The sequence below is a fragment of the Pelodiscus sinensis genome, chromosome 3, assembly GCF_049634645.1.
Source record: "Pelodiscus sinensis isolate JC-2024 chromosome 3, ASM4963464v1, whole genome shotgun sequence".
NCBI lineage: Eukaryota > Metazoa > Chordata > Testudines > Trionychidae > Pelodiscus > Pelodiscus sinensis.
The window spans coordinates 91,877,219-91,899,363 of record NC_134713.1 but is presented as its reverse complement, the minus strand read 5'-3'; the positions used below and the strand labels follow the sequence as shown (position 1 = coordinate 91,899,363).

At 42.1% G+C, this 22,145-nt stretch overlaps 1 protein-coding gene across 6 annotated transcripts in view; it reads right to left on the bottom strand.

The window, feature by feature from the left end:
• LAMA2 (laminin subunit alpha 2) overlaps positions 1–22,145 on the bottom strand; it is a 502,508-nt gene that overhangs the window by 288,346 nt on the left and 192,017 nt on the right. For all 6 annotated transcript variants that reach the window (XM_075924144.1, XM_075924139.1, XM_075924141.1 and 3 more), the window contains exon 5: positions 2,772–2,951. In XM_075924144.1, the coding sequence (XP_075780259.1) occupies positions 2,772–2,951 (180 nt within the window). The remainder of the gene's footprint in view (positions 1–2,771; positions 2,952–22,145) is intronic.

The window sequence follows — 22,145 nt, the reverse complement described above, 5'->3', positions numbered from 1 at the left end:
TAGTCCGGCATCAAAATGGCAAGAGCCTAGTGAGTGAGCTTCGGCAAAAAATGAGTCACAAGGTAACAGCGGCAGCAGCTGAACTGAGCAAAAAGGGTAAAAAAGGCTTAAAAAAACTAAAACATTACAGTATACTGTATACAGTATGTACAATAAAAAGGGTTAAGAACACTTTATATATGGTATATAATGTATACAGTATATATATAACCACCTTATAGTACCTCCTGATAGTCCGGCATATCTGATAATCCGGCACCACCTAGGTTCCATAGGTTCCGGATTATCGGAAGTCTACTGTTTGTGGACCTTATCCTGTGAAGAAGGAAAGCTCAGAGCACATGGTGAAAGTACACTAATAGTAATAGTACAAAATTATTTGGCAAATACATACTATTGTGTTAAAGGAAGAACCTTTTATGAACAAATATTATGAAATTAATTTGGTCATCTCAATAAGGTACCGGTTCAGCATGACCTGATCAGTGAGATATAGATTTAAAATTTCCTGCTAGTTTGCAGATTGACATGATAGGAAATAGGGACAAGGAGAAGGGAGATTTTCCTATCCTGATTAATGTGCCACATTGTGACCTGTCAGTCCACGCACTGACTATTCATTTCCTCATGGGATAAACAGCCCAGACAAAAACAAGCAGTATATCCATGATGGTGAAAGAACGACTGCAAGACTCTTCAAATAAATATGCTTCAGTAGGCCTGAAACAGCTTTTATATGGGAGAGGTTTGTGGCTGGCCTTACAGCTCCCAAACTAAGACCCCCAGATGCACATCACAGTGGAAAATATAATTGGTAGTAGCATTGAAGACTGAAGACAAGGTCTGGCTTGGCAGGGACCTTGCCTGCAGCCTAATCGAACTGAAAATATCCCCTAACTAAGCTGAACGCTCCCAATCTTTTCAGTTTTTCCTGAGATGGAAGTATTCACATTCCTCTGATACCTGTCATTGCCTGCCTCTGCACACTTTAGATTTCTACCACATCATTTTTGTGAGGAGGGATCAGAAAGGAACACTGTTCTCCAGATGAGGACATACCACTATTTACATAAAGGTATTATAATTATTTCAATATTAGTTTCCATTTTAACATTTTTTAAAACCACTGGTGCATCTTGAACAGAGCTTTTTCACTGAGTTATTGCAATACCTTTTTCATGAATGGTTACAGTTAATTTAAAAAAAAGCAAAATACACAAGAAATTCAAATTATTCCTCCTACTTTTCATTATTGTCCATTGTCAACAGCCAATTTTAACTGCCATCTTGTTTACTATTCATTTACTTTGTTTATGAATCCACCAAAGTGCTTCACATTTTTCTCTAGTCTTCACTACCCTTGCAATTTTGGGTTATTTTCAACATTTCAAAAAACTAGATGATTCTCTTGTCAAGCCTGCCTAGTTCAGATCAGCTAAGTGTCCTGTTTTGAGATATGAGCAATTAGACTCCAGAATATTATTGTCCAGAATTAAGAACTAGAAGTTGTACCTCTTTGGTTCACACCCTTGGGACCTGACCAGTCCTGAACTAGGGAGTTTGCTGGACCAGGAATGGTCAATTCCGCCCTGCTGTTGCCAGCCTCCATGCTCTTGCCAGCCTCCCAGCCTGACTCCCCTCCTGGCTACCGGCCTTGGCTCCCAGGCTCCCCTCATGACCATGGACACAGTTGCTGGCCCCAGCCACCATGCTCTGCTCCCTGCACTCCAGCTGCTGACCTGGGTCTGCTCCTAGCCTAGCTCCATTCCTGGCCATGGCCTCCTGACTATTGGCCCCCTAGACACCTGCCTGGCTCCACTTCCAGCTGTTAGCCCCCAGGCAGCTGGACCAGCTCCACTGCCAGCCTTGACCGGGCTCCAGATTGCTGGCCTCCTGACTGCCAGACCAGTTCTGCTCTCATCTGCTGGTCCCCTGGCCACTGAACCAGCTCTACTCCTGGCCCTGGCTGGACTCCTGGCTGCTGGCCCTTCTGTTGCCAGACTCCCAACTGGTCCCCACTCCCAGCTGCTGGGACTCTCTCACCCAGAAACACCCATTACCCCGCCAGACAACATATGTTGCTGAACCAGAGAGGTTAAACCCGTATTAAAAATAACATTCATGGCAATGGAAAAATCCACCTTAAAGATATATTTTCAATAACTGAAGAAGGGCTTTTGACCTCAGTGATTTTACGAGGTTTATTCCCCCCCTCTCCAAGAATGATTCCATGCTTCTTTCCCTCCCCTCCAAATTGCCTAGTTTGCCTCTTTGCTAGCCAGTGCTCACACAGCTGGGACATTTCCTAAAAGCACCAGAGACACAGCAGACCAAGTCTTGAAACATTAGCTACCAAATGGGATATGTCTTCAAAATGACAACATATAGAGCAAAACACAAAACTGTGCAGAGATGAGAATGAAAGCATGGCACTCCCTTTTTTCTTATGCACTAAAATATGTTTTAAAACTAACATGAATAATAACAATAAAAGAGCTCTCTTGTATTAAAGTGCTCATGCCAGCACTGCTACTGGTTCTTCACTTTAATAACATCATTAAACAGAAAATATAAACAAACATTCCCTTCTGCTAAGGCGTAAACAAAAGACTGAAGAAGGGGGAACCATTTATCTGCCACTGCGAGTCTGACAGCTAACAGAAGCTATTCATATTCTTCTAAGATTTCCTGTGGTGATCGAAGGTAGGTACAATATTATTGAGGACAGTTCAGAATCTATTATATCGTTTTGTGTCTTTGCTAGAACTTACCCTCCTTGTAACTATGTGGTCAATTTCATTGGGATCTTTGTGTGCAAACCTCATTAAATCAGCATTCAGTGTACGTATCCTCTGAAATCTCAGTCGAATAAAGCGAGCTGAAGTGAATTCCAGCAGTTCTCGGGAAGGATCATCAGCACTTGGGCGTCCATTGATCAGTGACGTATGAATCTAAGGACAGAATTATTGAAATGATCAGGTTAAATGAACATTACTTGTGAAGATGCCAGTAAATGTCATTGTTATGATGTCAAACCAGGTGAGCGTGTATTTTTTCAGACTGAGGAGCCAGGTGAGCATGTACTATTTCAAATACTTTCTTTTTTAGAAAGCAAATATCCCCTTACTCTCAAAAGACGGATTTATTGTATATTGAACAGCTTTTAGCACACCTGGCCCCAACCAATACATAAATCATAAATAATAAGATGTCCAAACCTAATGCAGATAGATTACCGTGTTCTAGACTGACCTATTAAGTCATAGAGCAAAACATTTAAGAAAAAGAATTACAAGAGATGTGTTCTGGGAAAAGTTTTGCCAGAAGAAAACATTGCATGTAATAAAAAAACATGCTTGAGCACTTTGTGGCAAACCAAACCCTTTTACTCTATGGTCTGTTGTATCTTTATTAGATGATTTCTTAGGGCCCCTTCCAGAAACTACATTCTATGATTCTATTACCAGCTGATGAAAGAACATGACCCCATTTTCAGGTCCCAGATTGAATATGCAGGGCTGTTGTGGACAATGAAGGAATTGTAGTAAAGTGGTCATGACAGGGTAAACTAGATTGCCCGAAGTGTTACAGGCTAGATCCAAGCTCCACTCCTGACTTCCTGTTTTAAAAGTTAGAGTTTTCTCCTTCCCACACACACTTTATTTGAGGCAGATCAATGAAGCAACAACTTCTGCCTATAGTCCTGTGAGACAAGAGTTTTGTTTTTTGTTGGCCTGAGCAGTTGCTTTAAAAAAGGAGTTATCTGTATTATTTTTCTGACTGTCGTATTCACCTGAATTCACCCAATTGATATAATCATGTCTGACTGAATTGAATTAAATCCAAGGGTCCTGTCATATAATGACCAAGATCAGTTACCACCAGAGAGAATATCAATACTTTTATGAAAACGATGAGGGACCTATTAGTAGGTAAAGCCCCACTTTTTTTGCTCAAGCATGCTAAAAGGTTAATTTTACCCAGTTCTGAACTTATGATCAAAGGGGCCTTAAACTGAGAGAGCCTGACCTAGACAGAAAGGAGATCTGAGCAGGCAGCAGCTGGGAACAGGAGACAGACATGAACATGAGAGAGAAAGAGAGAAAGAACTGCAAGGAACAGTGTGGCTTTTCCAACTCAGCAGAGAAGGTAGCTGGGCTAAGAGCAACTACCAAAAAACAACCCTGTTTGATGAGAGAAAAAGTTTAGGTGAGACCAGATATCTTTAGACTTTTGTTGTTTAAATACTTCTCTCTGCTTTCTATGTATTTTGGGGTAAACAAACAAAACATTTCTTTTGCTGCGTCACTTTAATCAATCTCTGGTCACAAGCTCCCATAGGGAAATGTCTTACAAGTGTCAAAACAGTTGGCCCTGTTGTCATGGTAACACATTTGGAAAGACACCCTGATATCTAGTCAGAAAGTGATAAAACTGTGGGATATCACCCAGAGAGCAGTGAAGGTAGCAAGAACCTGTCACTTGAGGAATACTCTTGAGAGGAGCTGCAAAGGGGCTGTATAAGACTACTCAGCTTCTAACTTTGACAGTATGCTAGGAATAGGGGGTGGGAGGTGTAGCCTTGTGAGAAGAGTGCAGGTAGAGGCCTGTCACACTTGGAAAAAGTTCCTACAGGAGAGACAGGAGGAAAGATTACAGATGCAACCTGCCCCTGAACCATTATAGCTGGCAACTATCTGCCAGCAACCCATCTCTTTGGCAAGGATAATGCTGTAACAGTAATGATTTCCATTTTTACAGTGTCTTTCATACAGAATGATCATTAACTACTGTATAATCCAATTTTAAATCTATATAATTGCGGAAATGTAGCCATCTCTTTGGTGAAGTGTAGTACAGGTTGAACCTCGCCAGTCTAGCACTCTTGGGACCTGACTAGTCCTGAACAAGGGGATTTGCCGGACCAGGGAAAGACCCTTCCCTCTGGCCTGTGCTGCCATTGGGCTAGGGCTCCTGCCTGCCCCTGCTGCTGCCCCAGCCCCCTGGGGCTCTCTTGATGCTGCGGTGTGCCACGGCCAGAGCTTGGTGGCAGCGCAGAGCTTGGTGGCAGGGACTGGAGCTCCGCAGCCAGGGTACAGCTCAGCAGCCACCTGGCTCCACAGCTGGGGCTGGAACTACACAGCCAGGGCTGGGGCGGAGGACCAGGGCCAGAGCTCCCTGGCTGCTACTGGGGCAAGAAATCCCTCTGTGCTGCCTCCTCCTTCCCCCTCTCCACACACACTGGACTGCTGGTACCCCCAAGCTCACTCCTGCCCTGCCACCAGATGTCCTTGTTCTTGGGCTCTGTGGTGTAGGAACATCTATGGTTCATGCCGGGTAAGGGAGGTACAACCTGTACCTGTTAAACAGGGTACTCCAAGACTACTTCTTGGTTTAGGAGAATAGATGAGTATTTTATCAAACTGAATGTGTAACAGAAATTTTAGATAGGCAAAATGTAATTATCCAAATAATTTCTCCTTCTTTTCAGCATTTGTGAATAAATCATACATTTCCCCCATGAAACATTTTAGACTCTCCATTAATAGTGCAGGCTAAAATGTTCCTACTTCTTAGAAGGGAACACGAAGGAACTAAAAGTACCTAGGAAATATTTACCACTAAGTCAGGAATATGAAGCTAGAATTTTAACTATGACTCATTTAAATATGCATTTTAAAAAAGAAGTTTCAGCTTTTGACTGTTAAAATATTGTTTCAATTAAACACTTTCATAATAAGATTTTAGTGTTTTTTCAAGAGCATACATTCTTTTTTTTCTTTTTCTTTTTTTTTTTTTTTCAAATTCAAGCACTTACTGAAAGCACTATGGTATGCTGGACAATACTGAAGTAGACCAAAAAATTTGGTCTTTGCCTGGGGTCTAAAGTGTTTAGCCAACAAGGTGGAAGATGTTTTCAGTACTTCCCAAACTGAGGAGGGTTTTTTCTTTGTTTTGGTTTTTGTTTGTTTGTTTTTCTTTTTAAGGCCTGGCAAATCAGAAAAGCCAAAGCCCAAACAAAAACTTGCTGGGTGATGAGGCACACAACTTCTGACAATGTAGATTCAGCACTATAGGCATGCGCATGGGGTGTGCCGGGTGTGCACAGGCACACACTAATGTTTCAAAGGGCTGCCTGTGGTGCGGGGGCGCGAGCCCCTGCACTAGAAGGTGCGCCACTTCAGCGCTCCGGGGAACGGGCACCGCACTGGGTTTGCCGCACATGAACGGCTGCGCAGTCAAAACCGGCGGGTCTTAGGTCCCACAGAAAGAGGTGGCAGGGACACAGCAACGTCACCCCACCAAGCGCGGTGAGTTTAAACCCAAGGCGGGGGGGGGGGGGGGGGAGGGCGGGAGGAAAGAGTAGAAGAGATGTGGGGTGCCCCAGGCAGGGGATTGGGTGCAGTGTGGCTGGCCCGGAGAGGAGAAGGAGGAGGAGGAGGAGGAGGAGGAGGAGGAGTAGGGTCGGGAGAAGTGCGGCTGGCCCACAGGGGCCGGGCCCTGTGGGGCCTCATGCGCGGGCTTCCCTACTTGCAGGAGTGGGGGTCGGCCCCAAGGGATCGCGTGTGCGGCTTCCCTGCTCGGCAGGAGGGAGCACGCAACGGGGCTTCCTTCCTCCATGGGGAGTCAGCAGGCACCAGAGAATTTTATAAAGAGTGTACAGGGGGAGTTTGAATTAGATACAGTTGGCATTCTTTAAACATCTTTAATCTAAACTAAAACCAGAACCACCTGATTTAAAAAAAAAAAAAAGCCTACCAAGAAACTAATTATCTCTAGGAGTAAAAAGGCAATACAGCAGAAACTCAGCAGTAGAGTAAGAGCTATCCAGTTTATTGAACCAATTGTAGCATGTATGAATCCTAGCCTTATGAACAGGTGGTATATGTATGTCTTCAGTGCAAGAAGCTTCTGACCCTCAGAAACTTTGAACAGACTTTGGAGGCCAAAGGTGACTGAATTGGAGGAGCTTAGGGAGATAGAGAGGTACATAGATGAGACTTTCTGGGACACAGTAGAACTGTCCCACCTACAGTCAGACAGCCTCAGCAATGTTGAAGAGGGTGAATGGTTCAGGGAAGGAGAACATCCAGCTGGACCGGAGGGAAATGATCCCGTAGTTGGGACCCTCGTTCTAGATAATGTTGAGGTATCCTCCTTCACTGAGGATACCTCTCCAGGGGTATGTCTACACTACAGTGTTAGTTCGAACTAACGGACGTTAGTTTGAACTAATATTCATAGCCGCTACACTAGCGCTCCGCTAGTTCAAATTTGAATCGAACTAGCGGAGCGCTTAGTTCGAACTAGGAAAACCTCATTTTATGAGGATTAAGCCTAGTTCGAACTTACTAGTTCGAATTAAGGGGTGTGTAGCCCCTTAATTCGAACTAGCCCTCCCCAGGTTTCCCTGGTGGCCACTCTGGCCAACACCAGGGAAACTCTATGCCCCCCTCCCGGCCCCGGACCCCTTAAAGGGGCTCGGGCTGGCTACGGTGCCCGTGCCAGGTGCAAGCCTGCCAGCACCCAGCCAGCAGACCCTGAACCTGGCACGGCACAGAGCCACCCACCTGATGTCCCCCAGCCCACCCCCTCTTCCCGGGACCAGGCTGGCGGCTCCCGGGAGATTGCCCTGGACCGCAAGAGGCGGGCACCTTCCTGGGCTAGTGCGGACATTGTGGACCTCGTCCACGATCTCCGCACTAGGCACAGGAAAGTGGCCGTCTAGGGCAGGAGAGCTGCCAGCCTGGCCACCCAGGACCAGGTGTGCATGAAAATCAAGGGGGTCCACTGAGACCCCCGACCCTGAGCCCTGAGCTTACAATGGCCATCCTGGGTCAGATCAAAGGTCCATCTAGCCCACTAGCCTGTCTGCCGACAGCGGCCAACCCTAGGGACCCTGGAGGGGATGGACCGAAGACAGTGACCAAGCCATTTGTCTCGTGCCATCCCTCTCCAGCCTTCCACAAACTTTGGGCAGGGACACCACTCCTACCCCCTGGCTAAGACTACTCCATGGACCCAACCTCCATGACTTGATCTCACTTCCCTTTCAACTCTGTTCTAGTTGTAGCCTTCACAGCCTCCTGCAGCAAGGAGTTCCACAGGTTAATTATTTGCTTTGTGAAGAACAACAACTTTCTCTTACTAGTTTGAAGCCTGCTACCCATTCCTTTCCTTTGGTGTCCTCTAGTCCTTCTTTATGGGAACTCAGGAAGAACTTTTCTGAATGCACCCTCTCCACCCAACCCCTTCTTTTAGAGACCTCTATCCTGTCCCCGCTCCATCTCCTCTTTTCTAAGCTGAACAGTCCCAGTCTCAGTAGCCTCTCTTCATCTGGCACCTGTTCCCAACCTCTGATCATGTTAGTTGCCCTCCCCTCTCCCAGCCTTTCTCTTCCCCTCTCCCACCTCCTTTTCCCAGTCTCCCCCAGTTTTGTTCAATAAAGACAGAGTCAATGTTGGAAGAAACGTTATCTTTATTTTGTACATCAATAAGAAGGGGGGCTAGGGAAGGGTAAGTGGAAGGAGGTGAGGGAGGAATAGGGTACGAGCCCCCGATGGGGAGGACTGGGCTGGCTCTGCGGGCTTCTGGGGGTGGAAGCTCTCCTGCAGCCCCCCAATTGCCCCCTCTCCCCAGATGGCAGCCTGCGGCAAGTGCAGCCAGGCTGATGGCCGAGTGGTGTGATGTGCCCAGTGTGGGTACTCCGGGCACTCCAAGCCAGGACTGCTTTGCAAGTGGGGTACCCCTTAGAACTGTCTGTCCAGGGTAGGGGTCGGGACCCTTTAAGCGCAGCCCTCGGCTAACCTGAGACAGCATCTCCACGCTCTAAGTCCTCCTCTGATGCCCTGCCGGCACTGCTTCCGGCCATCCTTAAGCCCTGTTCAGGGTCCACTCAATGTGGACTTGCTAGTTCGAATTAGCAAAACGCTAATTTGAACTAGTTTTTAGTTCTAGACGCGTTAGTTCGAATTAGCTTAGTTCGAATTAACTAATTCGAACTAAGTTAGTTCGAATTAGCGCTGTAGTGTAGACGTACCCCAGCAGAGGGAACTCCAATTACTAGGACAAAACAGAGGTTAGTGATAGGGGATTCGATCATTAGAAACATATATAGATGGATTTGCAATGACCGGGAGAACTGAATGGTGACTTGCCTGCCTGGTTGCAGATCTCCTGAGACATCTAGATAGACTTATGTGTCGTGCTGGGGAGGAGTCGGTGGTCCTCAAATGGTTCAAGCTACCAAATAAACTCTTTTCTAGATTCATTTTGGAGCTCTTTTACAATGACTGTAGTGTATATCTATTGTAGCTAATATGGCTAATCTGCTTGCTTGTCTATAGCTATATACATTTATTATTTCCTTATGGTCTTGCTTATATGTTTATTATAATAAGTTATGGTAGGTCTATATTGGCAGTTTGGCTGTAACACAAGAGACTTAGACGCCACGTCCTGTATGTTGGACTAAGGTAGTATTTTTGTCTGGGACCTTTCGCTCAGATAGCACAGTTAGCTCACATATGTTCGGGGCCTTTCATCTAGACCAGGGGTCTCCAAACTTTTCAGCCCGAGGGCCGCATTAACTATCAAACAGCAGTTCGGGGGCCGACTACACACTTGAGGTCCAAATAAAAAACAATCAAAACATGGATGTTGTTTTTAATTATTTATTTAATATTATTTTATTCAGTTATTATTTAATAACACATTCATACACTACACATGAACACCTGTATTAGTGTGAATGGTGAAATTGTTTCCTGGATGCCAAAATAGCAGACATTTCTGGCTTTAGATTTGTTGTCCCTAACATCAACAGTGACCTGAGATTATCATCGGACAAGTTTGTTCTCAAATTGTTCTTCACGTATTTCATTCTTGAAAATGTTTGTTCACACAGGTATGTTGTTCCAAAGATTGAAAGGTACCTTGATGCAAAAGTTTTGACATTAGGAAAGTCTTCCTTGGGCAAAAACTGGTAAAAACCCACCAGTCCTATTTTGAACTTGTCCCTAAGGAGGTCATTTGCTTGCAACTCAATGACTTCCAGCTGCAGTTCATCTGGGCAACTGGCCACATCTGCTTCAAATGGGTTTTGAAACAATCTCACTTCTTCTGCCTTTGAATCCAAAAAGGTCTCCACGGGCCGGATGAGAGGGCCTCGCGGGCCGCATCCGGCCCCCGGGCCGTAGTTTGGAGACCCCTGATCTAGACCCACGGTGGTAAGATAGAGGGATTTTCTATGGTATAGGTGCTTCCAAGAATATCCTCAAACTTAGCAGGTACATCATTACTTAGAAAAACCTGAAATAACAAGTCGAGACCAGACTAAATAACCAGGCAGGACAGAAATAATAAATGTGATAGACAACCACAAAAGGCCCATAGTAACAAATTGACATATATGATAAGTAGACGAAGGAGATGTCATCCTTGGGATGACCACTGGTGATGACGGGGAACATGCAAGTGATGAGGAAGATGATGGCTAGCACCTCGGGTTATTCTAGAAGGAATGGTGTTAATAAATGTTATGGAACTATACATGTACATTCCCTATTTATCTTATGAAATGATGGTGTTTGTGAATGTGCTAAATGTATTAATAAACTGTTTGTGCATAGACACAAGTTCCTATAGTGTGAGTGTTGCATCTGTGCACATCCAGCTTCCCAACCATAGAATAATTGAATGTTGGACCTGATCCTGGGACAAAGGACCTCTCAACCCTAAAGGTGATAACTGGAAATTCATAAGCAATCTTAGATCAGGCAACACCATCTGCTTAAGCCTCAGTCGCATTTACTTAAATAGGTTTCAGAGGTAGCCATGTTAGTCTGTTTCAGCAAAAACAACAAGGAATCAGGTGGAATCTTAAACACTAACAATTTTATTAGGGTATAAGCTTTTGTGAGTTGTCAGATGCATAAAGGGAAAGAAAAAGAAAAAGAAACAGATTGTAGGGATGCAGAGATGGTAGTGTTATATGAAAGCTAATTCAATCAGGGTGGACAAGGATAAGAAGTGAAAATACCCAAAGTGGAAAATCACTTAAGGATTTCCTTATCCTTCCATTTCTAATGGATCTTGTGCTTAGAATAGAGAAAATCCCACATGATGACCCTAAAGCCTTCTGTAAAACACTGATCGTTTCAAAGGGACTTTTTCTTTTTTTTGTATTGTTTAATGAAAAAGACACAACACTTGTGCTTCACATGATTGTATAGTTTCAATTTAAAATCAATATATATTTCAACAAACAAGGTTGTTTTTTATTTTAAATCAGGCACATTTTCTCATTTAAATTAATAAACCATATGATAGCTACTTGAGAAATTCAGCAAAACAGTATTTCTTCTACTCATAGCTTTGGTATTTGGAGTGAGCTACTTTGCCAAGCAATCTACTGACTGCAGTCAGTCCCAAGCTGTTTCTCAGATATAAAAAAACCCAGCTGTTTGGCTATGTTGCTTGAAACCTGCATGTTCACTTTCCTTTCAAATAAACTATATCACTGGCTGGGATGTTTTTACTGGTACCCATCGATATGCTGCTGGTTAAACAAACAGGCATAGGTCTTAATTTTACTGGAAGCTGTAATTCTTTTGTTAAAAAATGCATCTCAATGGTACACATCATAGAAATGCATTAGATAAATACCAGCACTTCAAAGTAACCTTTGTTCACCAGTATAGCACCCCTTTGTTCGACTCCTCATCAGTCAGCTTTGGATTTCATATTAAAGCCATTGGCATACCAAGCCTGGTATTCTACTGAAGGCAAGACAGTGGGAAGTTCTTGAGGTATTTCTGAAGCACAGGAATATCCCCCTTTGTACACCTTGCCAGTAGTGCAATGAAGGGGGAAACTCCTTTCTGTCTCCTGCAGGAAGCATAACAAATTACTGGGGAGTGGGAGGCAGACATTTTAATCTTAAAATTGTTAAAAACAAGACATATTGTGAAATATTCCTGACACATCACGGAAAAGCATTAAATATATGAAGATGGATAATGAGCAGCATAACAGTTAAAGGAGTTTTATTAGCACTAATGTCACAGTCCATCTCTGTATCCTTTTTAGTTTTCTTTCTTTTTTTTTCAGCATCTGAGGAAGTGAGTTGTAGCTCAGGAAAGCTTATGCCCTAATACCCTAATAAATCTGTTAGTCTTTGAAGTTCCACCAGACTCCTTGTTGTTTTTGCTGAAACAGACTAATACAGCTACTTCTCTGAGGCCACCTCTTCACTACCCAGAAAATTGACACTGCCACGTCAAATCTTCCAGGAGTCAATTAGTGGGTCTAGTGAAGACCCACTAAATGGAACTCAGAGGGCAACCACTTCAGGGCTAGTACTCCTGCTCCTCATGAGGAGGAAGAGAAGCCGATGGGAGTGTTTGCCCTTATAATTCCTGCTGTGTGGATGGCACAGAAATTCAATTTAAGATTCGTCATCTCCAGCTACGTAATTAATGTAGCTGGAGTTGCATATCTTAATTCAACTTTCTACCGTAATGTAGACCAGACCTGAGTTTTATACAGTTATTCACGTAGGTCCTATTTGCTGGTTATCCAAATACTTTAACTAATGTATCTGGTTTAAGCCACCATTTTGTCTAGTTATTTCTACTGGTAGTTTTATTTTCTGTACCCTTAAATAACAGAATAATGGAATAAACCCATTGAAAACTATTCATTTGCAGAATATCTAAATTATTATTGGCAAATCAATCCCTCAGCAGCTAGTTCATGGAGCCTAAAGAAAAAACTCTGTGGCTACGTCTAGACTACATCCCTTTTTTGGAAAAGGGATGTAAATTAGACGTATTGCAATTGCTAATGAAGCGGGATTTAAATCTCCCGTGCTTCATTAGCATAAAAATGGCTGCCGCTTTTTTTCAGCACGGAGCTTTGCTGAAGAAAAGCACCAGTCTAGACGCTGATCTTGCGGAAAATAAAGCCTTTTCCAAAAGATCCCTTATCCCTCTTGAAATAAGGGATAAAGGATCTTTCGGAAAAGGCTTTATTTTCCACAAGATCAGCATCTAGACTGGTGCTTTTCTTCGGCAAAGCTCCGTGCTGAAAAAAAGCGGCAGCCATTTTTATGCTAATGAAGTGCGGGAGATTTAAATCCCCGCTTCATTAGCAATTGCAATACGTCTAATTTACATCTCTTTTCCGTGGGTGTTTCTTAGCATGAGCTTTTAAATTAGAATCTTAAACTCATAATTTCAGACATCAGTAGGGTTGTTTTCAAAACAAAGAAAAAAAACTGGAAGCACATACAACAGATGATTTCTAACCGTATGATTTCTCATAGCCTGTGTCATAATGTTCCTACATAAGATAGTCAGGATTTTTTATTCTGTATAATACATAGTATATTGAACAGAGTTTGCAGAATTTCTAATAAATGCCTAGCCTAGTAAATTAATCGTTTACTATCCCAATACTAAATCCTATTCTATGTACTGTTAATGAGTATAGAGCTGCTTGAAATGCAATGCTTTGAACTTCCAGAAAAATGTCAAGGGCTGTGCATGTCAAACTCTACCTCAGCTAACTCATTCCCCCAAAGAATACAGGCAAATGTCAGCTTAATGAACTGTTTAGCAAATAATACTGTGTCATTGACAACCATGCCCTAAAGCTTAGGCTAAGTAGGACTTCCTCTCTTCAGTTCTATTTTGCTTGCTTTTGTCATCTCCTTGATTCCAAATGCACCTGAAACTTAAATTGCTTCCCCGAGCCATTCCTCTTCTACAGTACTGCAATTCTTGCATTTGTCATTTTTGGATGAAAAATAATTTGTCAAAGACATTGTCCTCCATCAGATATTTAAACAGATTGTTACTTGTCATACCAATGGTTATTAATAAATCATAGCATAAAATGGAATTCAATTCTCCTGAAAGTATATTTATCATTTACTGTTTTTATTTTCTTTTTGATGCTGCAGCAGCTAAGAGGAAATATTACATTAGGTTGAAGTTTCAGCAATAGTTGTGTATATCTAAACCCATAGAGTATTTATCCAGTAGATATGAAGCACTAATGAAACAACATACCCTCAGAAAGACAACCCTGTTTGGTTCTGTATTATTGGCTCTTCAGAATATACCCGTAAATGTATATCACGGTCTGCAGATTCTAATCCTTAGAAAAAGACTCTTATTTCATGTTCAGGGCTAAACAGCAGAATGTGCTAAATTGATTGGAAAAAACAGCTGAAGGCTCACCTCTTGCAGGAAGTACAATGTTCTAAAACATGCAAAATTCTAGAGAACTTTTTAAAATTGTTTTCCTTTTTAAGGAAATTGGTAATGGCCTCTAAAACCTTCAGTCTCCAGGTTGCCAGTTTGAGCCAGGCCTTGTCTACTCTAAAAGTGTGGCCATACCACACACACTAGGGCTGTGTCTACACTGGCATCCCTTTCCGGAAAAGGGATGCTAATGAGACACTTCGGAATTGCAAATCCACGGGGAATTTAAATATCCCCCGCGGCATTTGCATTTACATGGCTGCCGCTTTTTTCTGGTTCAGGGTTTTTGCCGGGGAAAGGCGCAAGTGTAGACGCAATTCTTTCAAGTAGGAATAAGGGATCTTCCGGAAAAGGGCTTATTTTCCGGAGAATCGCGTCTACACTGGCGCTTTTCTCCGGCAAAAACCCCGAGCCGGAAAAAAGCGGCAGCCATGTAAATGCAAATACCGCGGGGGATATTTAAATCCCCCGCGGATTTGCAATTCCGAAGTGTCTCATTAGCGTCCCTTTTCCGGAAAGGGATGCCAATGTAGACACAGCCTAGGAGAGAGCTCTCCCCCCACTCTATGTAGACGACCTTTGTGAGGGAAGTAGCTAACCGCTCTGGGAGCACAGCTCCCAGTGCATTAGCCTGATTCATGATGGCACCTTACAGCTCTTGGGAGAAGACCTGTGAGCCAGAAAGTTATAGTGGTATAAAGTGCCAGTATAGACTTAATCTTTGTCAGTTTGTCAACAATTCACACTGCTGGATCTTTAGCATATGATCCAAAGTCCACTGAAGTCATGGATCAGGCCCTTGATCCCTATGAAGATTTAGTTAGTAGTGTCGGTTCAAGTTTACAAATATCGTCACAAAACTGCTGCCTAAACTGGTATCCTTAGCAGCCTGGCTAAGGTCTGAGGGTATAGCTACACTGCAATTAGAGAATTTTGAGACTGGCCTGTGCCAGCTTATTCAGAGTCACAGGTGCTATTTAAATTCTGTGTTCCCTCAGCATAGGCCACAAATGTTCTAGCAAACCTTCTGATAAAGAAAGTATTTCTGATGTGCACTATGAAATCAGACAATTCATGGCTAGGGCATGACAATGACTAGAAGAAATAACCAATCTGAACTTGATCAGGTTTTTAAGCAGTTCTGAGGGAATCCCAGATAGAATTACTGATGTAAAGGATGGGGAGTGTAAGGATTTAAAGGATGATGAGGACAGTACAAAACAGTACATCTAAAAACACTAAGCAAATACATCTGCTACAGAACATTGTTGTATAAACTGCACTGAAGTGCATTTATACTAAACCAGTAATGCTTGTTTTGAGCTATGATTTGCAAGAAATGACTGATCAGAGGAAATTTAAACAACACATTTGCTTTTTCATTTGTTTTTGTATTTCAGTCCCATATGCAGAAAGGCCAGTTACAAATACAGTACAATGGAGGAGCTCAGGCTTCAGTCAATGTGACAGATCCAATGTCATTTCAACTGGAACATAAACTTAACAAAGAGTTAAAAAAAAAAAAGCAGATGGATGTTTTTCAATGGGAAGCATTCAGTGCCTTTAAAAATCATATAAGATGTTTTTAAAACAAAACAGGAGAAAAAACAAGACATTCTGCTGTAGAACATGAGTATTATTGACCCCACTCCTACTTTGATCCAGGCCTTTCCAAATAAGTGTTATTTTAAGGGGCGAATGAAAGAAAGAACTGAACAAATCTGTTTCTAAGCTGCACAGAGAGAACAGCAAAGGTCAGCAGTGGTACCATAAATCTGCCTAAACAAACTAATTTAAAATATGACAGATTTAAATATTATAGTCATGGAAACAATTATATCTTTCTCTTGACTTCTTTCACTAATTGCTGTAATATTACAAAAACTGTAGCAGTTACTCAGAACGGCTATAAATACAAGTTCTGATAGGGTTTTGACAAACTTGTAATTCTGCATATTTAACAGCATACAACATAATCTCTACCGTAAATGTATAAAAAATGTGATCCCTTTTCCCCTTCCTGCTCTTTGTTTCACTCCCCCTTTCCTCCTTTTTCACTTGGTGGCAATGAACACCAACTTCTCTTTTGTCTTCACCTCCCTCAGTTAACTTCTGATATTTCCTCCAGTCACCCTAAGACTCACACATTCCTCTACACTTGTACACTTAGGGACCCTATATGGATTAGATTAGATTAGATTAGATTAGATAAATAAAGTTCTGAAAAGTAATTAATGATCTTATTCAATGTACACAATCTTTTCAGCTGTATATTTCAGACATCAGTGCAGGGTTCTGAGATATATCTGCTCTCTTAAAGTTATATTTAGGTACCCTAAATTCCTTCTTCTCATTATTCTTTTACTGGAATGAAACCAATCACTGGCCACAGCTGGCTATCAGCCTGACAAGTTTATATACCCCTAACAAAGTGTGTCAGATTCCAATTACAGGTATAAATCTCTGTATTATTTGGCAATATTGGCAGATATTTATATAAATCTGAGCTATTTGCAACATTTCAATTTCCAGTTAACAATTACAGTCAACAGAATCATAAAATTTAGACTGAGATCAAACAGGTCATTCTATCCTCCACCCCCAAACTGTGAAAGATTGTTCTGTACAATATGTACTTTGTAACTTGTTACTTTTAAATCATTTGCAACACATTATCTCAGAAAGCTTTATGATTCATGTTATAAATCACTGTTCTGTTTTCCACAAATGGCAGAAATTACAACAGACTTTCTGCTGAAGGACAGAGGAAACGCCAAGATGGAAAAATGGATTGTCTCATGTGTTACCAGGAGGAAGTTTTCATTCCAACTTGGCCCACAGGGAAATGGCAGCAAACCTCTTTCCCCCTTGTTTTTAAACTAATGACAGATTGTTGTCCTGCTTATTAATAACTTTTAAGAGTCATTTTCATTCTGGTACATGCAGTAATTGTACATCCTCTCCACATTTTGCAAGTTGAATAAGTCACAAGCCAGGTTTAATGCAAAGAGGCAGGATTATTTGCACACTAGTCAAACAGTTGGACTATTACTATTTATAATTTAATAGCACCTATATGTCCTACCACATAATAGAAGTTTCCCAGACAATTTCCCCATGTGGAATAGGCATACATATGTTGCATTTCAAAGTCAGCATGTCATATTTTACTATATGTTACATGTTTATGAACTGCATTATATGAAATATTCATTAATACAGTAAAACTCCAATTGTCCGGCATCCAGTGGTCCAGCACTCCTGATAGTCCGGCACCAACTGGAACCCAGGAGTGCTCTGGCCAGCCGGACAATTGCAGCTGCTCTGCCCCTGGCTTCCCCAAGTCCGCTGCTGCTGAAACTGACCAGCGTCAGATTTGGGGAAGCCGGGGGCAGAGCAGCTGGAGTGCTGCCAGCTTGGTTCTGAAGCACCGCCCAGGTGAGGGGCGGAGCTACAGGACCAACCCAGCAGCACCCCAGCTGCTCTGCCCCCGCCTTCCCCAAGTCAGCCACTGCTGAAACTGACCAGCGGCTGACTTGGGGAAGCCAGGGGCAGAGCAGCTGGGGTGCTGTCGGGTTGGTCCCGCAGCCCCGCCCTCTCCCACGCTGTGCAGTTCCCCGCCGACCTTCCCCCCACCTTTCCCCAGACCCTTCATAGCCTCCCTTCTGGTACTCCGGCATATCTGATAATCCGGCACCCCCTGGAACCTAAAGGTGCCGGATTTTTGGAAGTTTACTGTACTTCCATATTAGTTAATTGTCTAAGTCCAATGTGTAAAATATATTCTTATTTGCCATTCATGTGTAAGATATATATTTCTATGTAGGTCACTCAAGTACTATTTTACTCAATGAGACAAAAAATGCAATAGGGCAACGCAAGCAGATCCTTACTGGAACCTTTTCACAACCCTTTCATTTGCACTGCCTTATATGAGTAGAGGAAAAGATTGCTTAAACATTTTGTACAATTGCTTTTTCATGTTTGTGTTCTCATTTGAACTTCCCAACTTCACCTAAAAGTGTAAGTGCCAAAATACTGGAAGATAGGTTGGTCTCTAGTCCAGTTTAGCAGATTTCATAGTTTGGACTACTTTGTACTATTATAACTTCCAAAGGTGAGGACTTACTTACATGAGTAATTCTATTCAATTCAACAGGACTATTCATTTTAGTATTCATTTTAGTCAATAAGTATTGCACGATGCACACCTTTATGTTATTACAGCATCGTATATTTTCAAAGCATTGAATGAGGGCATCATCAAATGCCCTTAAGTTAATGAGAGTCTTTCTCTTGACTACAGTAAGATCAGGTCCAATAACTCTTTAACATGACTAAAATTTCTGTTTTACAGATGGAAACAATGAGAAGTTAAGTGATTTGCCCAAGACTGCACAACATATCAGTAGGAAAACCAGTCAGCTCCAGCTGCCATCTGTGCTACCGCAGCTATACTGCTATTTTTAGCATCCTGGCTCAAGCGGAGTTAGTGTGAGTCTATCCACCTAAACATGTTCCAAGCTGCAGTGTAGATGTACCCTGTGTCTTTACAAAATATTTATGCAAACCATCATGTTTCCATGCACATATTTACAAATAAATAGTCTAGGGAAGTATGCAGTACAGGTGTCTTTGTTTTTAATTGTATAATACTTTCAGACCAACTGAAATTATTCATGTCCTTGAGATTTGCCTTGCAAGATTGAATAGATCATACGGAGACTGAGATTACTTGCATTATTCATGTTGCAGGCATCTTTTTGCACTGCTGTTGCACAGAACAATAGTAGCAACGCAGGGCAAACTGACAGCTCAAACTCAGAAGTCAGATTCTCACAGGCAAAGACAACATACAAAATGCAGTTTGGGTGCTCAGAGGGTCAAACAGAACTAGTAAAAGTAGGTATGATTGAGATTATTCATAAAGGCATATCTAAATGTGTGTGTTGGAATCCCTCTATGCACCCAGTTATCTTTTATTAGGGAGAAAGATGTAGCAAATTTTCAATCCCACTGACATGGAACTGAGTACCTTTTAGTATTGAATACTGTTGGAAATGCTGACCCTTTGGCTTGTTAATATTGACAAGCCCCAGCTCTTAGTGTACAATTATTAAATCTGGTTGTGGGGAGAATTAACTTTACAGTTCATTTGTAAATCCCTTCCCTTTTCCCTTCCTTTCCCTCTCCCTATCAGCCAATCATGCTGAAGTGACGAGGCCAAGCAATAGAGCATGAAGAAGATAAAACTAACAGGCAAGCACTTAGAAGTAGCAGAGTCAGGACTTCATGGGTCTGACACTAGCACAGAGGAGCTGTAAATTCCCAGAGAAGTGGAATCTTGGAAACAGTGGTGCTTATGAAAGGGCCTCCTAAGTTTTTCTACTTGCTCAAAGTTCCATGGGCTGCAGAGCCAGGCAGGGCATGGCCAAACCAGTTTTAAGCAAACCTGTACTAAATGAATAGGTCTACCATATGAGTAGTGAAAGGACACTGAAATTTGACCCTGCCATCCCTTCCTATAGTAAGAGGGGTAGGATGGGACAAATGGAAATGTGCAGCATTGCAATGGCACTATAATTTGACTGGGCACCCCTCTGTGCAGGCAGAGGTAACTGGGCCAAATGGTGTTGTGACCCAATGCAAGGGGAGTCTACACCTGAAAAGCAGAGTGCAGGCAAGTCCCCCAAGAACTCATCTTCTGGAAGCACTGAGTGGGTGATAGAGTGGGAAGGCTCCCCAACCGAGTGAAACCCACTCTCTCTATGTAGGAGGAGAAACAAGAAGGTACTGTAACAAAGTCCCTGCCAGGGGCATAGGAATTTGTCTCTTCCTTCTCCTCCTCTCCTCACCCCCCCCCCCCCCCAAAATCTAAGAGAATCAAAACCTGCAGCAAAAAGAAGACTAGAAGAAGGAACAAGTAAATAGAAGTTGAGCACATGGCAAATGAATTCTTTTTCAGCTGCATCCATAAGTGCAGTTTGAAGCTGTGTCTAAATTTGTTCTCATGAAAAAATGTTTTTATTTTCTTTAAGAATTCTCACATCCCTTCAGTTTCTTCATGTGTACTTCAGGCTTCCACTTGTCTGGAGAAAATAAACAAAGACTGATGCATCTGTTCAGTCAGATCAGTCTCTTTCTACTTTTTTAAGCACAGAAACAGGAAATTACCTCTTGACCTTGCACTCATCTTTTTACCATCTCAGGATGACAATGGGGTCAAAAGTTTGAGGGGGCAACAAAGCATTGACACCACTGCTCTACCGTCAGTCTCACCACAGTAATAATAGTGACAGGAAAAGTCATGTGAGGAATGGGAAGGAAAGGGAAAAAGACAACAGACAGTTACATCACCTCCTCTACATCCTCAGTTTATCATTTGGCTTAGGCAGTTGATTTTAGGGAGGAAGGAAAGACTTGTTCTTAAATCCTCAGACTGGGACCCAAAGGACCTGATTTCTATTGCTGTTTTAGGCTACATCAGTTGCAGGAAAAGCCATTGACAAAATCATTTGGCTTCTCATTTTCCCCCTCAGTGAATCTTCAGTTAGAAGGGGCTCTAGAAAAGTGAAATATTGGTTTCATAATTTAACAGAGTTTAATGCCAGAAGGGACCACTGGATGATCTAGTGTGACCTCCTGCATATCATGGGCCATTATACTTCCACCAAGTGATTCTATGTTGAGCCAAATGCTTCAATAAATCTCAAATATTTTAGTAGTCAGGAGAGTACACTGTGTGTTCCACAGTCAGAGAACAGGAAAGACTGAGGGATTAATGTCATTGTGAAAATATCCTCAAAACACTATCCCCATCTAACACAAACAATGCTTTAAAAAAACCTGAAGAAGCTGCATCTGCTAAGTGTTCAGAACTTTGTAAAAAAGCTTGTACTTCCTAGGAATCTGTGGCTGAAATACTCTTCCAAAAGCTTTGAGGATATGAGTAGTTTAGAGCAATAGTTCTCCCACATTTTGTGAGAAGGATCCTCTGTGGATAAGCCTTCTCCCCAAATCTTTACTTTCCATACAGTGGCTCTTACAGAACAGCAGAAGAGGTTTACTAAATGCAATTTTAGTACTATGTGCTTTGGAAACAGTAGCTACAAGAAGTGTAGAAGAGACAGATGTTTCATTCCAAGTCTGGCATTTATTCTAACAGCAGAATCATGTCATTGATGGTTGTGGAGAGATAAATATGACACAATCCACCAAAATGGTTACATTAGCACACTAACTTTTTAATCCATGTATCTTGGTATTTATACTACATTTGTTACTATGACATCTCAAGTGCTTCATGAACAACTTTTAGGAAAAGTGAAAGAAGTGTAATTATCAAATATTTATGTGAGGTGAAGAATCAGATTCTCAGCAGCCAGAGGGAGCAGGAACAAGAGGTCTGAAGGGAAGAGAAGGTAAAATAAAGAAATAAGGATGAAGAAATGAGTGAAAGAAGGCAAAAAGGAGAAGGAGGAAGAATCAAAGACAGAAAGTAAAAGAATGAGGTACAAGTGGGACAGAACTTAGGGACACAATACTAATAAAATGGCTCCTGTATTTATAGATTGATTTTTCCAGATAATTTATGAATGTATTGAATAGCACTGGTACCCATACAGATCCTTGGAAGGAATCCTCATTTCCTATTTTTTAAGACCTTCCCTCTTACTCATCTCTGGTTTGCTTAAGAACATTCAGTGAAGGACCCTGTCAAAAGCTTTTTGAAAGTCCAAGTAATTGCAATCCTATGATCCTTATCTGCTTCTTTTAACTGTTCAATTTTAGGTGCTTATAGATTACCAGTTTTGCCTATTTGGTTTTCCCTTTGATATTTACATACCCTCTTGACACCATCTACATTTTTTGTTA